Genomic DNA, 26,248 nt, shown 5'->3' on the forward strand with positions numbered 1-26,248 from the left:
TAAGGCATCCCCAGCCACGTGACATGACCAGTATGAGCAAAGGCACAGAGGCATGAAATGGCTGGTGTGCTAGGGACAGTGAGAAGGGCAGTATGCTGGGGGAGGGGGAGATTGGGTGGCTAATTAGGGCCAGGAGGACACAGGTGGCAGGAAGCTTACTAGTAAGAAATGGAGTATTTTCTGCCATATCAATAAACAAAGATGTCACAGCTCAGTTCAGTCGCTTAGTCGTGTCTGACTCTTTGCAACCCCATGGACTGTAGCACACCAGGCTTCCCTGTTCATCACCAGTTCCCAGAGCTTTCTCAAACACGTGTCCATTGATGAAATGATGCCATCCAACCATCTTACCCTCTGTCCTCTTCTCCTCCTGCCTTCAATCTTTCCCAGCCTCAGAATCTTTTCCAAGGAGTCAATTCTTTGCATCAGGTGGCCAAAGTATTGGAGTTTCAGCTTCAGCATCAGTCCTTCCAATGAATACTCAGGACTGATCTCCTTTTGGATTGACTGGTTTGATCTCCTTGCAGTCCAAGGGACTCTCAAGAGTCTTCTCCAACACAACAGTTCAAAAGCACTAATTCTTCGGTGTTCAGCTTTCTTTATGGTCCAACTCTCACATCCATACATGACTACAGGAAAAACCATAGCTTTGACTAGATGGACCTTTGTCAGCAAAGTAATATTTCTGCTTTTTAATATGCTGTCTATGTTGGTCATAGCTTTTCTTCCAAGGAGCAAGTGTCTTTTAATTTCATGGCTGCAGTCACCATCTGTTGTGATTTTGGAGCCCAAGAAAATAGTCGGTCACTGTTTCCACTGTTTCCCCATCTATTTGCCATGAAGTGATGGGACCGGTTGCCATGATCTTAGTATTTTTAATGTTGAGTTTCAAGCCAACTTTTTCACTCTCCTCTTGCACTTTCATCAGGAGGCTCTTTAGTTCTTCTTCACTTTCTGCCATAAGGGTGGTGTTATCTGCATATCTGAGGTTGATATTTCTCCTGGCAATCTTGATTCCAGCTTGTACTTCATCCAGCCTAGCATTTCTCATGATATCCTCTGCATATAAGTTAAATAAACAGGGTGACAATGTACAGCCTTGATGTACTTCTTTCCCAATTTTAAACCAGGCTGTTCCATGTCTGGTTTTAACTGTTGCTTCTTGTTTCCACAGTTTGTTGTGATCCACACAATCAAAGGCTTTGGCATAGTCAATAAAGCAGAAGTAGATGTTTTTCTGGCATTCTCTTGCTTTTTCAGTGGTCCAGAGGATGTTGACAATTTGATCTCTGGTTCCTTTGCCTTTCCTAAATCCAGTTTGAACCTCTGAAAGTTCACAGTTCACATACTGTTGAAGCCTGGTTTGGAGAATTTTGAGCATTACTTTGCTAGCGTGTGAGATGAGTGCAATTGTGTGGTAGTTTGAACATTCTTTGGCATTGCCTTTCTTTGGGATGAAAACTGACCCATTCCAGTCCTGTGGCCACTGCTGAGTTTTCCAAATTTGCTGGCATATTGAGTACAACACTTTCACAGCATCATCTTTTAGGATTTGAGATAACTCAACTGGAATTCCATCGCCTCCACTAGCGTTGTTCATAGTAATGCTTCCTGAGACCCACTTGACTTCGCATTCCAGAATGTCTGGCTCTAGGTGAGTGATGTCACAGTCATCAATAATTCCAGCCCTCCAGGCCACTCAGAAAGGAAAAGAATACCTGTGGGATCTGGTAGCCATCAGGCTGCACCCACTCCCTATGGGGAGCCCTGAGGAACCTAGGATGTGGAAACAGGACACTGGCTGCGGATTGCAGAGATGTGTAGAAAGGAATAATTTCAATGAGCTCAGACTCTTGCATCTTCCCATACATAGAAAATCACTAAATCCCTTAACTTGAGATATCTGGTTTCCTTTAATTAATAATAATCTCTTGATATTCAGGCTACCTGCCCTTTGTTATAAAACTTCTATATGACCTTCTCCTTTCCTTTCTTCCTCGGAGCAGTTCTCTCAAGACCACTTGAGATGCTGCCTCCTGGGCTTAAGTCCTAAAAGTTTCTGCCAAATAAAACATAATGCTCAACTTTAAGGTGGTGACTATTTTTTAAGTCAACACTAGCCAGTTTGAACTTGCTTAATGAACTTAATGTGTGTGTATGTGTGCACGCATATGCATGCATGTTCAGTCATGTCTGACTCCCGTGACCCCATGGATTGTAATCCACCAGGCTCCTCTGTCCATGGAATTTTCCAGGCAAGAATACTGGAGTGGGTTGCCATTTCCTACTTCAGGGGATCTTCCCCACCCAGGGGTTGAATCCTTGTCTCTTGAGTCTCCTGCAGTGGCAGGGGGATTCCTTATCCCTGTGCCACCTGGGAAGCTATAGGCATTAATGCAACCCGCTAAAACCCAGTTCCACTGCTGAGTTTATGATCAACCTGTCTACCCAAAACTTAATTCCCTGTCTTGTCCCCTCTGACCACAATCCTGTGCTAACTGAATACTAATCAACCAGAGTCAGAGGACTGAAATTGCTGTTGCTGCTGTTAATGCACAGACTCAGGTTGTTTCTCCAGGGCAAGATGAGCTCACAGACCCCGGGGTCATGCACCACCAGACCAGAGACTCATAAATCACAGGCACCTAGACTCCTGAGATTACGATAAAGAAATGTCACAAGATGATGATTAATCCCAGCTACTTGGTTCTTCCTCTTTAAGACATTCCCAACTCAGAGACCAAGTTGGAGTGGATCTAAGGCTTGTTGTCCATTTCCTTGCTCAATGCTCTACAATACACCCTGATTTTGCTGAAAATGCTTGCCATTTGGCTTTCTGCAAGGTGGGCATACGAGCCCATTGCTTAATTACATTAAAGGTTAAGTAGCCTCCCTTCTATAGCTTTAATATATTAAATCCTGTTAAAAACTGGTGTGTCATGTAGTTGAAGGCATCAGAGTATCTTAGATGCTTCAGCAACCCTTAATTCCTGTCCTTTTTTCCTTGAAGGTTTGATCCTCTCTCTCTTTTTTTTTTTGATCCTCTCTTAAGTTGCTTATCAACTTGTCCATAGTATATTGCTGTCTCCAGGAGTGACTGATTTCTCATTTCCCTGGTGATAAAGTCTAACAGAATCTTACCCTCCTGTCTATTAGGGGCTCATTGATACGGTCCTTTCAACAACAGTAAATATATTTCCTTCAGTTTATCTGTTTTCTATCTCCTGCTGAGGTTTTCTTGTCCCTTTACGATATATGACCTTTTTGCATATGACTTTACAAAGGATGTCTCTGGTCTGTCTGTTTCTGTCCATGACATTCTGTCATAAGGCAGCATTATAAATGGACAATTTTCAGGAATAGCTTCATTTTTTAAAAAGACTCTCTATTTCTGAATGACCCCAGGGATTTCAGTTGTGAGTAAATGTGCCAGACAGAAACTGCTTTTAATTCTGATGGATTGGTAACAGGCACCTAATTCATCCTGGGTCACTAAAATGCAGGGCAAGCATTCAAATGGAGGCACATTCCAAGTGTCTACGTATTTAAAAGTTATAAATCAAGCTAACAGCTGTTAAATAAAGTATGCTTTGCCCTCCTACATTGATAAATATACCTTCATAATGACAAAAATAAAACATGTTTAAAGAGATGGTTTTTATATGACAGGAAGTTTAAATTTGACTACATCTTATTATTAATTGCACATGTTTGAGTGTTCTGTTGATGAGCTACTCATGTTTGGATGAGATTAAAAAAAGATACATAATTCATAAGTATTTCTGTAAATCTGTTTTTCTTTCACTTCAGCAAAATTACTAATAATGTTGTTATCAAGATTTTTAGCAATGGCCTAGAGGATTAAAACCCCATTCCAGTACTCTTGCCTGGAAAACCCCCTGGACGGAGGAGCCTGGTAAGCTGCAGTCCATGGGATGCCTAAGAATCTGACACGACTGAGCGACTTCACTTTCACTTTTCACTTTCATGCATTGGAGAAGGAAATGGCAACCCACTCCAGTGTTCTTGCCTGGAGAATCCCAAGGATGGGGGAGCCTGGTGGGCAGCTGTCTATGGGGTCGCACAGAGTCAGACACAACTGATGTGACTTAGCAGCAGCAGCAGAGGATTAAAAATGAAAATATAGTTGTATTCAAGTATTATTTGAAGAGATTTCCATTAAGCTGTGTATGTGTGTGTGTGTGTATATATATTTATGATTACATAGCTTATGCAGGCTATTTTTTTTTATTGAAGTATAGTTGATTTACAATGTGTCAGTTTCAGGTATACAACAAAGTGATTCAGATATATATATATATATATATATGTGAAAGTCTTAGTGGCTTAGTTGTGTCCAACTCTTTGTGACTCCATAGATTGTAGCCTGTGAGGTTCCTCTGTCCATGAAATTCTCCAGGCTAGAATACTGGAGTGGGTTACCATTGCCTTCTCCAGGGGATCTTCCTGACCCAGGGATCAAACCCACGTCTCCTGTACCTCCTGCATGCAGGTGGATTCTATACTGCTGAGCCACTGGGGAAGCCCATATATATATATATATATATATATATATATATATATAAAACATGCTTTTTCAGATTCTTTTCCCTTGTAGGTTATTATAAAACATTGAATATAGTTCCCTGTGCTATACAATAGGTCCTTATTGGTTATCTATTTTATATATAGTAGTGTGTATCATTAAACTGTATATTAAAGTTTATACAAACAATAGAAATTTTAATTATTTAATATATGTATTTCAACCTTACTTTCATTCTGAAATAGTCAAATTATCTGCTAAAATTAAAAAGTAAAGAGCAAATTTTTAATGAATATCAACATTTTAAATCAAAATTCTTCAAAGCATTAAAGAATAAAATAAAACATCTTGAATTAATTTTTTTTTAATTTAAATACTATTTAATAGTTTTGTGAAAGCAAAGCAATTAAAATTCTTGTGGTCAGTATCCACCTTGTTTCCAGTGTAAAGAACTGACTTCGTGCTTCATGCATGGTACAGCAAGTTTATCTGTATGAAAATTTCTGTTTCATGTTGCAAGATGCTCCTCAGCAGCTGTGGGCAATTGTGTTGAATACCAGTCTCCATGACCTGCTGAAGGGCCATGAGACCCTCCAGAACTTCAAATGACAACACAAACAGCAGCAGTTTCAGGCCTCAGAGAAACTAGTCCGTTATGTGAAAACCTACTGCATCTCAGAGGGAGGACTGGCAAGTAAATTAATTCAGTTTTTCTCTTACTTAAATGTTTGTGCCCTTCACATCTTTCCCACAGCCGAGGCAATGTCCATCTTCCACTTTGGCAGTGGCCCAACCCACCAACTGACCTGCCTTTGTCTTGAGGACAGAGGGTGAGAGATGTGGAGAAGTGCTTGGCCTTAGTCACAGAGTGGATGCATCCTAGAGGCACAGGTGCACAGGTGCACAGGCGCGGGCTGGGGCCCGCCTCATCTGGGTGTAGCATAGGCTTAGGTGTGTCTTGTTGTTGAGCGAGACCGAACAGTTGCTAAGTTGTGTCCGACTCTTTGCGACCTCAGGGACTGTAGCATGCCAGCCTGTCGCTCACTATCTCCTGGAGTTTGCCCAAGTTCATGTCCATTGATTTGGTGATGGCATCCCACCATCTCATTTTCTGTTACCCTCTTCTCCTTCCCCTTCCATCTTTCCCAGCATCAGGGTCTTCTCCCATGAGTTGACTGTTCACATCAGGTGGCCAGAGTACATGCCTAGATGTGCCTACACTTTGTCTTATTCAGTTCTGGCTGCTGCAACAGAATACCACAGCCTGGATGGCTTATAAACAACACATGTATTTCTAACAGTTCTGCAGGCTGGGAAGTCCAAGATCAAGGCACTAGCAGATTCTGTTTCTTCCTACTTTCTGGTTCGTAAATAGCCCTCTTCTCTCTGAGTCCTCCTATGGCAGAAACAGTGAGGGCGCTCTATGGGGATTCTTTATAAGGGCGTTAATCCCTAACAGTTCCCTAGGCCCAACCTACAAATACCATCATCTTGGGGATTAGGTTTCAACATATTGTGGGATGGCAAAATATGCCACCATAAAATATGTCTCTTTGGATCATGTTGAGGGGATGATTTTGAAAAACAGTAGACACAAGAGAACCTCTAAAAACCAGAAGTTACCTTTTGTAAGGAGAATTTGTATTTACAAAGGAAATCTCCATTTGTAAGGGTGACTCCCTCTCTGTACCAGGAAGGGAAATTGTTGAAATTGAAATTGTTAGTCACTCATTCATGTCTGACTCTTTGTGACCCCAGGGACTGTAGCCCACCAGGCTCCTTTGTCCATGGGATTCTCCAGGCAAGAATACTGAAGTGGGTTGCCATTCTCTTCTCCAGGGCATCTTCCCAACCCAGAAATCAAACCCAGATCTCCTGCATTGCAGGCAGATTCTTTTACTGTCTGAGCCACCAGGGGCTTTACCAGGAAGGGAAGATTAAATTGCTAAAGACTTGTCAGTGGTGAAGGCACCAAACTTCTCCTGGTCACCTACCCATAATTGGTCCCCTACATCTTTCCTTTTTTTTTTTTTTTTTTATTTAGCTGAAGATGACATTTAAGCCTGAATTCTAAGCCACCTCTCTAAGACTTACTAATTTTTTTCCTGGCTATCTCCCATGTATACATGAAGTATGCATGTTAAAGAACTCTTTTTTCCTATTTTTTTTTTCCTTGTTAATCTGTCTTGTTACAGGGGCCCCAGCCAAGAGCTTAGAATGATGGAGGAAAAAAATTACTTTTTCCCTTCTACAATATGAATTTTAGGGGGAGACATTCAGTCTATAGCACCCAGGGTCTGGAATTTTATTACTGAGAATTGGAATATTTCCTGCCATATCAATAAACAAATTGTCATAGTCATCAGGGATTCCAGCCCTTCAGGGGACTCAGAAAGGAGAAAGATTAGGCTGCAGCCACTCCTTTCAGGGAGTCCTGAGGAACTCAGGTTGTGAAAGTCACAGGATACTGACTCCAGATAGCTGAGATGTCTATGAAAGGAATGATTTCAGGGAGACTAGATTCTTGCATCTTCCCATACACAGAAAATCGCTAAATTCCTTAACTTGAGGTATCTGGTTTTCTTTCATTCACAAAAATACTTTTGATGTTCTGGCTACCTGCCAGTAATTGCGAACTTCTATATAACCTGAGTCCTCCCCTCCCACCCCTGACCTCCTTGGACCAATTCTCTCAGGGTCACCTGAGATGCTGTCTCCCAGACTTGAAGTCCTAAAAATTCCCAGCAAATAAAACAGCTCTCAACTTTTAGGCTGTGACTGTTTTTTAGGTTGATATTACAAATATATTAGCTCAGTAAATCAACTATGCTTCAATTTAGAATATACATATATTACCTCAGGTCTTGGTGATAAATGAAATTTTGGTCTCTTAGAATGGTTTGATAAAAGGTGAGTGGAGGAGTATGATAACGTCACACCATCATGATATTCTTTGTTTTATACGATTTGTAAAACGATGTTACTCTTTCTACTATAAGAATTTAACGAGTGAGGACATTTGTTTCAGTACATTATCCTTCCCCTTCATTAGCTATTCGTCACATAAAATCAAATTTGGTGCTATCACTTCTGTACCCTGGGTGCCAGTTTTATGAATCTTATATTTCATCTGACTGTGAGTCACTGATGAAGATTTAGGATGATTTTGTACTACCAGTTATTGTCACCAGGGGAACCATGAGTTGGGAGTTTCTTTTTCCCGTTTCCCCAAGACCAGGAATGTCCCTATAGCCTTGGTGTTTGAAGAAGGGAGGGACTGACTAAGACACTGAGGCACACTAATGGTGTACTTCCCTTCTCAGAGGCAAGGGCTTTCTGGGACACAGAAGGGGAAAATAACTCTGATTCATTCATGTCTACATATATGATTATATACACTCTGCTGCTGCTGCTAAGTCGCTTCAGTCGTGTCCGACTCTGTGTGATCCCATAAATGGCAGCCCACCAGGCTTCCCCGTCCCTGGGATTCTCCAGGCAAGAACACTGGAGTGGGTTGCCATTTCCCTCTCCAGTGCATGAAAGTGAAAAGTGGAAGTGAAGTTGCTCAGTCGTGTCCAACTCTAGCGACCCCATGGACTGCTGCCTACCAGGCTCCTCCGTCCATGGGATTTTCTAGGCAAGAGTACTGGAGTGGGGTGCCATTGCCTTCTCCAGATTATATACATGGAGAAGATTAAACGCTTTCAAATTATGGGATCTATTTATTGTGTGGAAATAGCCCTGACCTGGGCAGTGCCACTGCATGGCTTCTGATGCACACCCCCCAAACCCCCCAACACACACACTCATCTTCTGTTCCACAGAACACCTCCAGTCCCTCACCTCACCAGTCCTTACTGAGGTTGACTAGCCCATGGAAGGGCATTTAATGTTTGACTTTGGCTGTTAGATATGCGGAGCAGAAAACAGAAGGGGAATATTCAGAGTGAAACATCCAGGAGGCAGTTGGTGAGGTGGGACTGTAAATTCCCACAAGGAATCAGGGTAGGTTTAGAGCAGTCTTAAGAGAAGTGACAGCAAAAGGCCTGAGAACAGATCACGTCAACAGCTGAAACAAGTGCACATTTGCATATGGAGTTAATGTTTGAACTGTATGTGGTGTGGCCCGAAGAGCTCAGAGGAGCTGGAGTGATGGGGTGTGCAGGCTCTGGTAAAGAAGCCGTCCCTCTGCAGACTTCTCTGACTACCAGCTCATGCTCAGGATTGTTACGAGATAAACTGAGGCACATTAAACCTGTGAAGAGTTTACTTAACCAAACGTCCATTCCAATTGGGCAATATCAAACCAGAAGTGGTTCGGAGAGACCCACCGACAGGGGCTGGGGCAAGACTTTTAGAGAACAGATGCAGAAGTAAAGCAAAGCAGTTTTTGACTGGCTGTAGAGCTGAAGTGTTTGCCTTATTTGGGAAAACCTAGTTGGCTGTTTGTGCTGGCTTGTCTTTAGGTTTCAATTTCATAACCTTGAGGCATTGACAGGCTTGGGTTTGGGTTTGCTTATGTAGGCTGCCAAGGCATAGAGCCACCTCAGACTAATTTAATTTAATTCCTGTTTAATTAATTTAACAGGAATCAGATCCTCTTCACACAGGGCTCCCTCACACAGGGGTCAAGTGGGAAACTGGAGAATTGCTTGGAAAGTATCCCCAGCTTCATCCCTCCTCTGAGCCTCCTGTTTCTAGAAAAATCTTTTGCAAGGATCGATTCTTTGTGTTGACTGGCTAAAGTGGTCCGGCTAGGAATCAAGGGGAAAAGTATAAGATTACTTACCAAGATATCTTCCTGGGAGCCCTGTGATATTATGGTCACCTAACCCTTCTGCAAATTGCCTTTGTTTAGCTCATTCTCTCAGCCTATAGGACTTGCCCAATAAGCCAGGGGAAGTGTGAAGTATAAAATTGTAAAAACAAATGCAAAACTATTTTCCAGGCTTTACATGATTTGAGGATCCAGATTTAAAATGATAGTACTAAGTTCTTTACCTATTAAAAGCAACAAAATATTTTTAAACTTCTATATCTTTATACTTTCAATTTTTTGAGTTTTAGTTATCTATATAAACACATTTTTTACATCAGTGTTTGGGTCCCCTGTAATTCCCAGATATCTGGGCTTAATTATTACAGAATAGTGCAGCCCAATATGGTAGCCACTAGTCGGTGGCTACTGAGCATTTAAAATGTGGTTGGTCTTACTTGAGATGCATTGTAAGTGGAAAATACAAAGTGGATCTCAAAGACCCCAACTGTGGATAGACAGATTCTAGGATGGCTCCCAATAATCCTTGCCTTACACCTTTGTGGAATTTCCTCCCCTTTGAATGTGGGTGGGACCTGACTCACTTATACCTAACAGAATATAGCAAAAGTGATGGGATGACGTTTCTACAATCAGATGACATAGATTGTAATTTCCATCCGATCAGTAAACTCTTTCTACTGATGCTCATTTGCTGGCTTTAATGATACCTCACTAACCCACCATATGGAGAGACCCATGTGGCAAGAAACTGAGAGTGGATTCCAGCTGATAGCCAGTGGCAAGGTGAGCCCCTTAGTCTGACTGCCCACAAAGAACTGAATCCTGCCAACAGTTATGTGAGCTTGAAAGAGGATGGTTTCCCCAGTCAAGCCTTGGATGAGACCCTCCTCGGTTTTATACCTTGATTGCAGCTCTCTTGACTGAGAGACCTTGAAGCAGAGAACCTACTAAATCATGCCTAGATTCCTGATACTCAGAAACTATGAGATAACAAATGTGTTCTTTTCAGCTGCTAAGTTTGTAGTAATTTATTGTGCTGCAATAGATAACTAATAGAGAACCCCAAAAGAATATAAATTCCATCATCAATAATTATTTAATATTAAGTACATGTTGAAATGATAATATTTTGGATATATTGGGTTAAATAGAATACCTTACCAAAATTAATTTTACCTGTTTCTTTTTACTTTTTTAATGTTGTTACTAGAAAATTGAACATTTACAATATGTGGCTTGCACTATAATGATATTGGACAGCACTGGTGTAGAACCCCAGGGAGATAAGGGTTTCATGGAGCTTTTGTAACCCAGCATGCTGAAGGGAGTTGATTGTTATACCCTGAGTATCACCTGTCACTTCTTGGGGTATGCTATGGAAACAGTTCATCAGAAAATAGTTTGTCACATCTGGAAAAGAATGATTCACCCTTTTGAAGATGGGGGAAGCTGTTGTATAATTTCTGCCCGAAGCTGAAATCTGCTTAGTCTTCTTACTTTTGGATGCTGCCTTCGGGGTTTAATTTGCTTCAAATTAACAGCAGGTGGCAGATGCAATTAAAGGAAAAAATTACAAATTAAGCACTATATTTTGAAACTCCTTATTTGCAATGGCAGCTACACAACCAGGGAATAAATGCTAATTATTTTGAATTATGTGTTTACTCATTGGGTCATAGGTATGCCTTTTACTGATTAATGCTTTATAACTTATGTTATACCCTCTGTGGTTAATTAATAAAGCTATAATGCTATCCCTAGTGATCTTAAACTCTAGGAAACTCTTTCAAACCACATGCCCTTTGAAGGCCTGACTTTCCCCAGACTTGTGCTCCCAATGACTCCCCTGGGAATTGGTTGCTGTCCAGAGTTACTGGGCTTCCCTGGTGGCTGATATGGTAAATAATATACCTGCAATGCAGAAGACCCAGGGTCGATCCCTGGGTCAGGAAGATCTCCTGGAGAAGGGAATGGCTACTCACTCCAGTATTCTTGCCTGGAAAATTCCATGGACAGAGGAGCCTGGTGGGCTACAGTCCATGGGGTCGCAAAGAGTCAGACATGACGGAACAACTAACAGAGCTACTGGTGCTAATGTAGCTTGTTGGGGCAGAAAAAAAGTGCTGAGAATACGTAGAAGGTCACCAAGGTATTTGGGTACCCTGGGCAGGATGACTAACTGTTGTGCCTTCAATACTTTAACGTAGAAGGTCTCCAAGGTATTTGGGTACCCTGGGCAGGATGACTAACTGTTGTGCCTTCAATACTTTAACGTAGAAGGTCTCCAAGGTATTTGGGTACCCTGGGCAGGATGACTAACTGTTGTGCCTTCAATACTTTAACGTAGAAGGTCTCCAAGGTATTTGGGTACCCTGGGCAGGATGACTAACTGTTGTGCCTTCAATACTTTAACGTAGAAGGTCTCCAAGGTATTTGGGTACCCTGGGCAGGATGACTAACTGTTGTGCCTTCAATACTTTAAAATATTTCTACTTTTCTTTTTTATATCTTAATTTTTTTGGACTGTGCTGGATCTTCCTCGCTGCACACGGGCTACTCTCTGGTTGCGGTGTGTAGACTTCTTGTGGTGGTTTCTCTTGTTGCAGAGCAGAGGCTGTAGGCATGTGGGCTTCAGTAGTTGTGGCTCACGGGCTCCAGAGCAAGGGCTTGGAGGTTGTGGTGCTCGGACTTAGTTGCTTAGCAGCATGTGGGATCTTCCCGGACCAGGGGTTGAACCTGTGTCTTCTGCCTTGGCAGGTGGATCTTTACCACTGGACCACCAGGGAAGTCCATTTCTACCTTTCTTGAGAGAAGAGTTTCAGAAATTGAAGGAAGAGGGGCTCCCAGTGGCTGCACCATTCAACATGTCCTCCATTATCTCAAACAAATTAGCTGGCAAAATAAATAAGAAAACAGGTAACAGTTGGGATATTACTGCATTGAGTACTTCCCCATGTGCATATCAAATATTTCTTTTAACCACATACAGAATTTTCTGAAGAGGATGGTTTTAAAGAAAATGTTTTCTTTCTCATTTTACTTCTGATGATACTGTAGGGTCCCTTCTAGATTGGTACACTTGGTACTGTCTGGCCACCCTCAGCCTTAATTGGACTCTTGTCAGTTATAAGCATATGAGCAAACGCCTCACTCATATGAATCTCTAATGAGCAAATGATTCTTAATATGTAAAGAGTTCTTAGTGCTTCCCAGGTGGCTCAGTGGTAAAGAATCCACCTGCCAATGCAGGAGACACAAGAGATGTGGGTTTGATCCCTGGGTTGGGAAGATCCCCTGGAGAAGGAAATGGCAACCCACTCTAGTATTCTGGCCTGGGAAATCCCATAAACAGAGGAGCCTGGCGGGCTACAGTCCTTAGGGTTGTAAAAGAGCCAGACAAGACTCAGCAACTAAACACCAACAAAGGGTTCTTACAACACATAAGAACAGAACAGGAAGAGCCTTTTAGCTGACTCAAGAACTTATTAGCTTGATACCCACAGATATGTGAACAACTAAGACCTACAGTACATATTCTAACTTCCAAATGTATTTGAACTAGGATGTGTTCCTCTTTGAGGCTGAAAGTGATTAAGAGGACCAAGTTCGTGCCTCAGGGTACCATACCCTGTAATCATGAAGTGTGTAGTGTATCTCTAGGATTGAAGAGATGTTCCAGGTCTCATGGCTGTGGCCTGTAGTACATGTTTAGAGTTTACCTACAGAGTTGTTTTACTCTCATGTATGTAAGACCAAGTGTCAAGAGAGACCAGTAAGCTTACAGAAAGTCTGATCTCACCCTCATTCACCCAGATTTTATCACCTGCGATTATGTACCCCCAAGGATTTCAGGGTCTGAAGACATGTTCTGACTATCTTGGAAAATATATTGCAGATCTCTCTGTGAAGCCCTGCTGACTACACTAACCTACCTCTGCAACCCTTCCATATGTAGGTTCTAGATGAACTAACCAAGTAACATCTGAGTCTACTGTCTCCTCACCCTGAGCACACTCATGACACGTCACTTTTGTGGATATGAAAAATGTATGCAGAACAATTCATAGAAAGAAAATTCCAAATGACTAACAAATAGCTGATAAAAACCAGTCAGTCCTAAAGGAGATCAATCCTGAATATTTATTGGAAGGACGGATACTGAATCTGAAGCTCCAATACTTTGACCACCTGATGCGAAGAACTGACTCACTGGAAAAGACCCTAATGCTGGAAAAGACTGAAGGCAGGAGGAGAAGGGGATGACAGAGGATGAGATGGTTGGATGGCATCACCGACTCAATGGACATGAGTTTGTGCCAACTCTGGGAGAGTGGTGAAGGACAGGGAAGCCTGGTGTACTGCAGTCTACGGAGTCACAAAGAGTCAGACACAACTTTGTGACTTAACAACAATAGTGAAAATGCAAATAAAAATGAGATTTTTGTCCTATGAAATTTTAAAAAATATATAATTCTCACATTTAGCAAAGATTTGTGGATTTGGCAATCCCACACATTGCTGTTTTAAGTGCACATTTCTAGACAACAACTTGGCAGTTTATTTCAGGATCCAAACCAGGAATGTATCATAAGAAAATAGCTAGAAATGAAAACAAAATGCGTGTTAGGATGTTTATGAGGTTATCTATAAGAGGAACAAACATCCAATAAAAAAGAATTTTGTAAAGTCATTATGAATAATATTTTTGAAGAATATGTAATGACAAAGAAAAATACAGTAAAGCCTGCCAAAAATATGTCCTGAGATAACACGAATTCAGATACAATGCTACTGGCTGTCATCCTTATTGGCTCCTCTTGTCTAACGCTAATAAGGCTGAACTAAAGTCTTTCTAGGGTGTTGGGAATAGAGGGAGGACAAGGTTGGGCAGGGGGACCACAGACATCCCTTCTTGGAGATCAGGGATGCAGATACCCCAGTGTACTCCCAGCTCCAAAAACATCCAGAAATTGACACTGCTATCTCAGAAGTCCTGCCAACCCCCAAAGCCTGAATCATCCCCATCAATATTTGGAGCAGATAATTGCTCCCAGTGCACCAAACTGAAGCCAGGAAGCCCTAGGTGAATTTGGATCTTGCAGAAACCCTGGTTGTCACCTGCACAGGTCACCCTATCATTTCATTAATCATGTAATGTGATTTCAAATTTTATGATTAAGTTTTTTACTATTTTCTATTGAGTGGGAAAAAAAAGATAACTTTATGCACATTTGCTCCTAGTTCAGCAAAACAAGTCAGTCAGCAAACTCTGAATATATACGTATATAATCAAAAAGAAAATATTAAAAATTTATTATTAGTGGTTATTTCTGGCTAGTGGGCTATGGGTAATTTTAATATTCTTTACTATAATTTTTTTGTATTTTCCAAAATTTTCTATATTGGACCTATATTACTCTTTTAATGGGACGAGTTGTCATAGAATGGATGAACTGATGCAAAACTATAATTTCAAGAACCTGTCAATGATGGAAGGAGGGCTCCTTGGTGGGAGGGGGCATGCAAACACACTTGCTTTATAGGAGTCAGCTACAGAATGTATTGACATTACTTTATTTAAATAATTTTATCTATTTGTGAATGGAGTACAAACCAGCATGTAATGAAAAATGGCTCTTATTTCTTCTGTGGCCTGACCAGCCAGCTTCCTCCTCAGTGGCAAGTGCCACTATCTATTTCTCGCCTATTCCTTTGGAAATAATAATAATTTCTTTCTGCCTAGCCTTTTCTTTCTCTCTTTGTAAAACACAGTTCCCTAGTATATACATTATTCTGTACATTACTTTTTTTCACTTAAGAATTTATTTGGATATTTTCCTTTGTAGTACATATTGTGCTTTTCTAAATGATTTATAATATTTTGTGATATTTGGATATACTATCATTAGTTGGGACATTATCTGCAGATAATTAGGTAATTTCTAATGCTTTACTCTTAAAAGCAATGCTGCAAAATATCCTTGAACATATACCCTTTTGCATTTCTGTAAGTATATCTGTAGGCTAAGTTCCTAAAATTAGAACTGCTAGGTCTAAGGGGACATATATTTTTAATATTGATAAATATAAAATTCCATTCCATAATCCCATCAGCATGGATGAGAAGACTGGCTTTCTTACATCCTTGTCAAAACACAATGGAGACACCAAATTCGCCTAAGAGATTGATTGTTGTTGCTCAGTTGTGTCCAACTCTGTGACCCAATGGACTGCAGCATGCCAGGCTTCCCTATCCTTCACCATCTCCCGGAGTTGGCTCAAACTCATGTCCATTGAGTCGATGATGCCATCCAACCATCTCATCCTCTGTCACCCCCTTCTCCTGCCCTCAATCTTTCCCAGCATCAGGGTCTTCTCCAATGAGTCAGCTCTTCGCATCAGGCGGCCAAAGTATTGGAGCTTCAGCTTCAACATCATCCCTTCCAATGAACACCCAGGACTGATCTCCTTTAGGACGGACTGGTTGGATCTCCTTGCTGTCCAAAGGGACTCTCAAGAGTCTTCTCCAGCACCACGGTCCGAAAGCATAATTTCTTCAGCACTCAGTCTTCTTTATTGTCCAACTCTCACATCTATACGTGACTACTGGAAAAACCATAGCTTTGACTATAGAGATTTTTGTCATCAAAGTGACATTTGTTTTTTAATATGCTGTCTAGGCTTGTCATAGCTCTCCTTCCAAGGAGCAAGCGGCTTTTAATTTTGTGGCTATAGTCACCGTTTGCGGTGATTTTGGAGCCCAAGAAAATCTGCCGCTGTTTCACTCCCCCCCCCCGCCCCCCCCCATCTATTTGCCATGAAGTAATAGGACCACATGCCATGATCTTAGTTTTTTGAATGTTGAGTTTTAAGCCAACTTTTTCACTCTCTTACCTTCATCAGGAGATTCTTTAGTAAAGTTTATTAGCTTTACAAGTCTTCAACATTTCAAGGCTTTTATGGTTCACACAACAGAGGGGTTTTATTTTCTGGCAGTGAGAACTGAGGGGTTTATATGGCCAGTAGGGGGCAGCATGTCCCCACAGAGAGTCCGGCTGCATCATCTGCTGATTGAACAAACTCTAGCAAGGGGACTTGAAACCTACTCAACTAAAAATGCTCCTTCACTTGGTTACCTTCACTGCCATCTCCCAGCTGGAGTTCCTGGGTGTGGAACAAAAGCTTAGCTAAAAAACCAGGATAGATCAAAATTAAATACATGGAATTTCTATCACATTTCACATCCATTTTGTTGACAATTGCTAAAAATGTCAAATAATATCTTCTGTCCCCCTAGAATTAGGATTACTATTTTGCCTTAAAAAGCAAATTAATCTGCTCCCTTAATATTAGCCTATTCAGCTAGTAAATATTGTTTGAGTGCTCAATGAAGAGAATGTGGGGTAAGGGAGATGGGCCTCTCAGAAAACACTTGGGACCTGGGTCAGGAAACCTTGGTTCTGGCTTTAGGTGAGGCACTATAAACTGGCTATGTGGCTGTGGGTAAGTAACTTAACTTCTCTGTGCCTCAGAAATGAAGTTTGCCTTACTGACCTCATAGGTGCCCGTAGAAAATACCACCTGCAAAGATGCTGAAAAAAAGAGTAATTGCTAAACAAATGAAAGATTTCAAAAGACACATTATAATTACTAGATCCTACAGCAGTAGAAATGGCAGCTTAGTGAGTCCTTACTATGTGCCAGGCACTCTGCTAAATGTACATGTCATCTCAATGAAGATCATAGCCCTGTGAGGCAGGTATTATTGGCCCATTTTCCAGATGAGAAAATTGAGTCATTGGAGGTTGGAAAACTCACTCAAAGTCAGATCCCTAGAAAGTGATAGAGCAGGGTTTAAGTCCAGGTCTGACCCCAGAGTCTACCTAGGCTCAGGTTCTTCATCACTCTTCACAGTTCTGCATTTAGAAATTGTATGTATCACTCCCTTAATTTTACTTAGAACTAGCATCTAAAAGTTGGGTCACATGCTATCTCATGAAAAAATATTAAAACTTAAAGCTACGATTCCAATTTATGGAATCCATCAGTTTCAAGATCATTCCATGAAATACTTTCTTTATAAAAATGTAAATTGGCCATGTGTCTTAAATATTCCAGGATAACCATTGAGATTCTCAATTTAGTCTTAGGAGTATGAACTATTATTGGCTAAAGGGAAAAGCAAACAACTATGGAAAACCAGAAGAGAAGAATGAATAGGAAGAAGGAATTCACTGAAAGAAACCTGGAAGAAAGGTTTAAGAGGTTTACTTGAGATTCTTGCCATATAGGAAATAGAGCAGCATGGGAGTTTGTAATGAGGACTTCCCTAGGAGCGTTAAGCCTCCAGGCCACAAAATGGCCATAGGTAATGCCCCTTATAGGATGTCCAGAGGAACTGCTAGACAGATCTGAAGGGTCTTGCTTTGTGAATTATGCGTGATCATTAACTGGTGATGAGTTGCCTTACCAGATTTAAGTACTTTTTGGTGCTTGGTATGTCTTTCATGAATCATACAGCTGCAAAGAAGGTTCCTGGCACCTTCAGGGCAGGAACAAACATTACCTGAGAGCTCCCAGTGTAAGACAGGCTCTGTTCTAACACTTTATAGACAACAACCCTTTAATATTTATTCATTAATTTGGCTGGGCCAGGTTTTGGCTGCGGCACATGGGAGTTTTGATCTTCGTTCTGGTATGTAGGATTGTTAGTTGCGGCACTCAGGATCTTTTAGTCGTGGCATGAGAACTCCCAGTTGCAGCATGTGGGATCTAGTTCCCTGACCAGGAATTGAACTTGGGCCCCCTGCATTGGCAGTGTGGAGGCATAGCCACGGGACCGCCAGGCAAGTCCCGCAATAACCCTTTATATAAATTTAATAATGTCTCCATCATCTTCAATTTAAAGATGAAGAAACTGAGGCTTTTTGCCGCAGGTAGAAGTAGCACAACCAGGATTTGGACCAAGGAGAGCTGGCTCTAGAGTCTTTTCTTTAGCACTCCATTAGTTCATCTCTTGAAATCAGTAACAAGGAGGAGGGAGGAGGAGGAAAGAAGGAATAGGAAAAGAAGATGAAGGACAAAATAATTAATGTATCCTGTGAATACCACCATTTAGTTCAACAAGCATTCTCTGAAGAACTTACTATGGGACCTCCCTTGGGACTAGGCACTTCTGGGCCACAGCCCATTTATGCCCTGGAAAAGACCAGGTTATTTCTAAACAGTGTGATAACACTGTAAAACAGGAAAGTCCGCTGGTGCAGGACAGAAATTCCTGTGTTCCCAAGTATGTACTAAAGTGGAAAGTTACTGAGTTAAAGTGACTGGCCAGAAGGGCACAAGCCCATTCAGTCACAGACCGGGTACTGTGGATTCCATCTCTACTCTGCTCCCATAAAACAAACCTTGTTTAACTAGGCTGTTCTGCAAAAGTAACAGTTAAATACATTTACAGCCATACTGCTTCCCGGTGGCTCAGCCATAATGAATCTGCCTGCCAAGCAGGAGATGTGGTTTCATCCCTGGGTCGGGAAGATCCCCTGGAGGTGGAATGGGCAACCCACCCAAGTATTCTTGCCAGAAAATCCCATGGACAGAGGAGCCTGGCCGGCTACAGTCCATGGGGTTGCAAAGAGTTGGACAGGACTGAGCCACTAAACAATAGCTTTACTATGTCTGGACTCTGCTTCCAAGACCTGAAAACAGTCGGCAAACTTTAAATAAAAAAGATTAAGTAACGCAATTACAAATTAAATTTTTAAATATCCACCAGTAAAATAGTTTCTACTTTTCACTGTATTCTTGAAAGTTTTCACAGTAGGATGGTTGGAAAATATATTCCACTCAAATCTGCATAATAAGGACTAATCTCCTACAGGCGCCAGTTCATTAAACTGCCTAATGGCAGCTATGGAAAAGTAATAGCCTTATCCCAAAAGCTTTTGCTCTTTAAACAGAAAACAACGAGCAAGTGCGTTGCAACAGAGGCCAAAAAAGCCTGTCCCCAGGAATTCCACTGGGGCAGCGAATTCTAGAGGGACCGCCAGGGAGGTTCCCGCTCCCTGGGTGGGACCTAGTAGCAAAGCCACGTGGGGAGGGCTGAAGGGGCCTTTAGGGCTGGGGAGGGGGACCATCCGTCAGGGCAGGTCACGGTCTCTTCGCCCCTGTCCGCCAGCGGCGGCAGGGTGGAGCGCCGAGAACCAAAACTCAGTTGTCGCCAGTGTCAGGGCAGCCAGTCTGCGCCCGGTGGGCGGCTCCCCACCTCTCGGGAGGATGCGGACGTGGGATGCCCCAGGGAACCCTCACAGACCGGCGAGCACGAGGAGCTCCAAAAACAAAGCGAGTGGCGGGGGGAAGGGGAAGGCGCGACCGGCGAGGGGCAGAGCACACGCGGTGCTCCGAGCGCGGGCGCCGCCTTTGAGCCCGACCGACCACCCTGAGAAGGGAGCGCGCCTGCCGGCGCCCGGTGCCCCTTGCCAGGTCCGGGACACCGCAAAGCCCGAAAACTCCCCTTTCCTATGGGGCGGAGATTTGAGAAAACCCAAGTCGGGGTCCGCGCAGCAGCTAGAGCCAGGACTGGAGGCTGCGCGTTGCGCGGGAGGCTGAAGACTTTTCTTTTGGGGGGATAAGATGGCAGGTCGGGGGAAACAAAGGAAACTTGGGCCCGGGCCTGGGAGCGGAGTGTGCGGCTCACGAGTTCGCCCCGGGTCCTGTGTGGGAGTCACTGGGCGCCCTGCGCCAGCCTGCACACTGCCCGCCGGGGGAAAACATAAAGCATCCCTCCGGGAGCCGGCGGCGCCGGCCGCCCACCTGCCGCCCCGGGGTCTCCGGGCCGGCGGAAGGAGAGGGCGCCGCGAACCCGGCCGGGGCCGGGAGGCAGGGAGGAGGGGAGGCGGCCGGCGGGCGCGCGCGGGGGGCGGCGGTGGAGGAGGGGAGCGCGGGTGGGCGGGCGGCGCCACGTCACGGCTATTGTGGCTGGCCCGGTATATAAAGTCCCGCCCGCCGGCCGCGCTCCCCACCTTGCCTGCACCCCGCCAGCGATCCTTCGGCACCCTGCAATCCAGCGAGACGCGCTGCGCACCGACGGAGCGGACATGGGGAGAGCGATCGTAGCCAGGCTCGGACTGGGGCTGCTGCTTCTGGCGCTGCTCTTACCTACGCAGGTGAGGTCCTGGCGCCCGGCGAGGGGGCTCAGGGGCCGCGCCCGAGGCGGGTGGGACCGCCCCCAGGGAACCGGTCTGCGCCCCCACCTTCGGTTGTGGACCCGAACTAGGAGAGAGAATCTAGTACAATCTGATCTGGGGGGAGAGGGGGCGGCAATTTGGAGCCCACTTTCCACTTCCTAGCAGGCTGTCCCCACCCTTTAGGCAGCCCCGAGAACAAAGCACCTACACGCGTGGGCTAGGAGGACCTTGCCCCACCCCAGGTTTCGCATAGCCCTTCACAGGCTGCCTGTCGCCCACTGCCCGCTTTCATGCAGAGCGGGAAAGAAGGCGCTCTCCCTACCCCTGGAGCACCCAGAGACCTCAGACCCTTTGGGGAGGTCGTCCCTGGATCCCACGAGCGCCCCGCTTCCCTGTACGAGTGTCTTCGCGTCCCCTAGCGCATCACACAAAGAGAGAGGAAGATCCCCTTCGGGGGGCGCAGCTCTCGCCCATCCTCCACTCAGAGCTAGTTCGTGGATCCCTAGCAAGCCCCAGTTACTGACCCTGTTAAGCCACCCCAGTCCCGCGTGTTTCGGGGCTGAAGTCGGGGGAGGGGGGACCCTCTCCTGACCCTGTGCTATCCTGGGGACGACCTTACAAGTCACCAACGGAACCCTCTGTTAGCCAGATTGGCTATCTCTGGACAGGCGGCGGATGGGACATTTGTGTCCCGATTCCCCGCCAGGCTTTGTCCCTGTCCCCGCGGCCTCCTCAGATCCTCTGTCCCGGGAACACATCTTGCCCACGGTGTCCGGCGGGTGGGTGCGCAGCGGCCGCGAGGGAGGCCAGCGGCGGCTGAGCCTGAGACCGAAGTTGGGGGGCGCTGGGAGGGCAAGAAGGGGCATTTGTCTCCGGTAGCTTGGACTTGGAGGGTAGGTAGGGGTGCCCGAGCGGTTGGGTCTCCATCGCCTTCCGTTGGGGCTTTCTGAGGAGGGTCTCCTTAGCACTTCTTCCGAAAAAGTTGGGTGCGCCAGGTCCCCAGACATCCAGCCGCCGGGCTCACCTGGGAGCGCAGCCTGAGAGAGGTGCGCTCCTCGTCTTCCGCTCCGCGGACCGGGTAACTGTACCCTATTGTTTTGCGGGTCGGCTGCTCTCCCGAGCCTTTCTCTATTCCTCGGTGGGGGAGGGGCGTGGCCACTGGAAACGCTGGTCTCTCCCACCCCGCCCCATCTCCTTTCCCAGCCAGATTCCGTCCCACACCCCTAAATTTCAGAGGTTTGAGGTTAAGCAAATAAATCTTTGATAGCTTAGTAGGGAAATTTATGTTTACTGTCAATTTCATATATTAACATTAGTTTTTTTCATTGGTGTGGAGGACCCTTTGATTCTCCTATGGATGCACTGGGCTCTGGTTTGTTTTTTTTTTAATTCACCTGATGCACCAAGGCTTTGTTGGATAAGAACAGATTACCTTCAGGGATCCCAAATCAGGTCCTGCCCCCAAATAAGGAGCCCTGTTTTAAATTGTTCCTCATATTATTAATGCTTTCCTTTTACTAGGAGTGCTTTTCTTCTTGGTAGCACACTCTGTTGGGTAGGTGCCAAATAAATATATTTGATTTCATTGAGATTTTTAAAATTAGTCTATTTTAGATAGGCTTTATAAAATTTTTAGTCGATGTTTGCTGAATGTCCTTATGGGTTTTACAACAAAAGAAGCTGGGTTTTCTATGGATTTACAACAAAGGATAAAATGGTTTTATCTTTGAATTGATTGGTAGCCAAACATACATGTGGCCCAGACCTGCTTGGTGCCAGGTTCTTGTTCCAGCTGTAATCAGAAGCCCTTTAAAACCCTCTCTTGCAGTGAGAGCTGAAATCTCCCATCTGCCTTTGTTCCCTGACAAAGAAGAGATTACCATGTGCCCTGCTGGACTGTGCATTTTATGACTTGAAAAACAGTGTGGTGAATGATGCCACTTAGGCACTGGGGTTCTGGGGGACCTTGGTCCTTGGCCACAGTACTGGGCTTAGTGACCAGGCAGGAGGGCTGCTGCTCGTGAAACCAACATCAAACCGTCTTGTCTGTTGTGAAGTCATTCCGACTTTCTGATGCTTTGGGTGAAATCATTTTGCCTTAAGGCAGAGGCTCATTATATTTTTCAACTTAAAACAAATATTGTGGCCATTTTTGAGAAGGGCTGTATACTGTTTCCAGACTTCAAAGGAGCAGATAAGATATCCAGGGCCCCTTAATTTTAATGCAAGGTTGTATTAAACAGGTAGGTGAAAGTTATCCAGCGAATTCAGGAAGACAGAGACTCAATTCTCCTAACATATGTCTCAAATTACTGTATTTTAAAATCCAAATTATTAGTGCAACTTTAAAATCTCCCCCTTCTTGAGAAAGTAGAAGAAGCCTATTTGTAACACCAGTAAGTCAGTATAATCACAGAAAGTGGGTTAGTTACCTTGGTTCCTTATTACTTTATAAAGAATTAAGGGTCAAGTCATACACTTGGGAGTTACATAGTTATTGAAGAACATTTTTGTTTGCTTGTTTTTGGTTATTGTTACTTGCAGTCATTAATCATCACTAGGTAGTTGTTTTTGAAACTAAAGGATCTTGGTGGGACTAAGAAATTCAGAATGAAATGATGTGGGTAAGGGAATAATGGGAAAAAAAAACCAACCTGAGACTGTATCATCTATCTTAATGGCATATAAAATGCATGTGGAGAGACAATGTAATGTGGAAATTGATCAGTGTAACTTTTTATATATTTTAGACTTACTCAAATCAAACAACTGTTGTAACACCAAGTAACTCCTCCCAGACTACCTCACCTGCCCCTCATCCAGCCAATGCCACCACCAAGGCAAGCGATGGTACTCTGCAGTCAACAGCCAGTCTCTTTGTGATCTCGGTCTCCCTTCTACATCTCTACTGTTAAGAGACTCAGGCGAAGAAACATCTGTACTCCACCATCTTCTAAATCCAGTTCAAATGGCATCTATACATCCTGTGTGACAAAGGAAAAAAAAAGAGAGAAAAAGAAGTCTTCATTGAATAAATCTGCTAATTCCACACCTTATTTAATTGACAGAAATTATTGAGGATCCCAAATTTGTTTGAAGAGCATGTGAAGGGTCTGACTAGATGATGAATGCCAATATTAAATCTGCTGGAGTTACCTGTACAAGATGAAGAGAGACAACGTCCAAAATTAGTTGAGATGATTTCCTTAAATGTGGCTTAAGAAGTATGGACACATAAAGCTCTACCTTGAAAATGAGAATAGATTTTATCTTACTTAGAGATAAAGAATGGGCTGTGGAACAGATTCAGTTTGCATTTGGTTTGTTAAATTTATACGGCCATAAAACAATTAGGTAAAACAGAAAGCTTCTATGATTCTATTTGTATGTACATTAGCAGAAACTTCCAGGAGTTACTGTAAATTCTCAAAGTGTTGTTTCAGCAGTACTAATTTAATGCTGACATACGATAGATTAAAATTTTATGTTAAGCTATCAACTGTTCTCTTGGGAACTGAACTTTTCCTCTGGGGCTTTGGGCTGACATTGCATTTGACTTTTTATATAGTGCCAGGGCAAAGATGGATTAATCTACCCCAAATTCAAGCATAATGAATACATTTTGCTTACATACTATTCCTATTCAAAAAGAACACTAGATTCATTTAAACAGATAACAAAGAATAGAAGTACATTGCTGTCAATGAATTTCAAAATATTTTTTATTTCTGCATACATTGAATAACTTTTACAGTTTAAAAAAATGATCTGTTTTGAAGGTAAAATTGACAAATTTTGAAATGAAAAAGGCTAATATGTGAAGGAGCCAAACTAAATCAAATATTTGTGAAGTCAATACTGGAAGCTTGCTTACATTGAATTTAGAAAAACTTTTATACTCTTTTCTGTAAATACTTCTTTTTAAACTGAATCAGAGTAGCCACATTTGGAACACTTTTTGTTATCATTTGATATTTTTAGGTAGTTAGAACCTGGTCCTAAGCCTAAAATGGGCTTGATTTTGGAAAATAAATCTTCTCACAACTGCCTTGATGCACAGTAACCTTTTTAAAAATAGATACTCCCTAAAGTCTTTTGTTCACATGGTCACACACTGATGCTTAGATATTCCAGAATCTAATATGGCCACAGTAGTTTTGAAAACCAAAGTCATTTTTTTTTCCATCTTTAGAAACCAACACTGGAATAAACATATCCAACAGATCTCAAGCTACTGTGTGTGTGAATGAACATTCCCTTTTGTTTCACACCTGAATGCTGTATATCTGTTTTGGATTGTATATTGTGTTTGTGTATTTATGCTTTGATTCATAGTAACTTTTCATGTTATGAAATTGATTTGCATTAAACACAAACTGTAAATAAAAAGAGATGGCTGAAAGAGCAATCCATTGAATTATAAGTTTTTCCCAATGCCTGGAATACTTTGTGAGTTTATCATGGTTGTATGAGTATTTAAACCACTAGGGACATACCTCAATATTTTCCTATTAAACAGAACATTTTAAGCTGTTTTGCATTGGCAACTAGCAACATGTCTTGATTAAAGGATTCATCTGAAAAATGACATCTTTCAGGCTTTAAGTGGGCATCCCTTACTCAGCAACTATTGAATGCCAGCTATGTGTCAGGATACTGAAGTTTTGATTGAATGCTGAACTTGCTCGACAAGGCTTTTTACTATAATTGAGAAAAAGAGTATGCATAATGACAAATAGGCAGTACACTGGCAAGTAGTGCTGTGAGGAAAACAGGCCAGAGTGGCAAGTCATGAGCTGTGACTGAGTATGGATGGTCTTGGACATTTAAGCTGAGGTATGGAGGAGAAGGCAATGGCACCCCACTCCAGCACTCTTGCCTGGAAAATCCCATGGATGGAGGAGCCTGGTAGGCTGCAGTCTATGGGGTCGCTAAGAGTCGGACACGACTGAGCGACTTCCCTTTCACTTTTCACTTTCATGCATTGGAGAAGGAGATGGCAACCCACTCCAGTGTTCTTGCCTGGAGAATCCCAGGGACGGGGGAGCCTGGTGGGCTGCCGTCTATGGGGTCGCACAGAGTTGGACACGACTGAAGCGACTTAGCAGCAGCAGCAGCATGGAGGATCTGGAGGGAAATCATGGTGGGGGGAACAACACAAGCTAAATCCTTTAGTCTGCTTAATCACTGGCACTATTTTCATATCTGTACAGGAGGCCACATTTCCATCTGCTCCTTTAGTACTCCTGAACTCTTTTGACTCTTATTAAAGTGTAGTCCTGGACTTCCGCTGCTTAGTTGCTTAATCATGTCCAACTCTTTGCAGCCCTGTGGACTGTAGCCTGCCAGGCTGTTGTCTGTCCATGGGGTCTTCCAGGCAAGAATACTGAAGTGGGTTGCCATTTCTTATTTCATGAGATCTTCTCGAACCAGGGATTGAATCTATGACTCTTGTGTCTTCTGCATTGGCAGGTGGATTCTTTACCACTAGCACCACCTGGGAAGCCCTGGACTTTTAGCTCTAGCCAGAGAAAGGCTGCAATTTGGTAGTAAGTTCCTTGATCAGAAGAAATGTTACGTGGGTCTCCATGATGGTTGATAGGATTTTCTGTGAGTCCAAGGATAGTAGTTTTGGTAGACGCATTGTATGCGGGGAAGGCAAATCCATATTCAGAATAACTGTTTATTTCTTTAAGAATAAAATGCTACCCTTCTAGATGATGTGGTCCCATGTAG

General features: G+C 43.2%; 1 protein-coding gene across 1 annotated transcript; it reads left to right on the forward strand.

The window, feature by feature from the left end:
- The first annotated feature begins 20,342 nt into the window (after positions 1-20,342).
- On the forward strand, positions 20,343-24,920 carry CD24 (CD24 molecule). Its single transcript, XM_086317504.1, has 2 exons — positions 20,343-20,491; positions 23,263-24,920. The coding sequence occupies exons 1-2, from the start codon at positions 20,423-20,425 to the stop codon at positions 23,425-23,427; spliced, it is 234 nt and encodes a 77-aa protein (XP_086173630.1). The 5' UTR covers positions 20,343-20,422; the 3' UTR covers positions 23,428-24,920.
- Positions 24,921-26,248: the final 1,328 nt, after the last annotated feature.

The sequence above is a fragment of the Bos grunniens genome, chromosome 9 (genome assembly GCF_055505025.1).
Source record: "Bos grunniens cultivar Pamir isolate PY7600 chromosome 9, Bosgru_T2T1.0, whole genome shotgun sequence".
Taxonomy (NCBI): domain Eukaryota; kingdom Metazoa; phylum Chordata; class Mammalia; order Artiodactyla; family Bovidae; genus Bos; species Bos grunniens.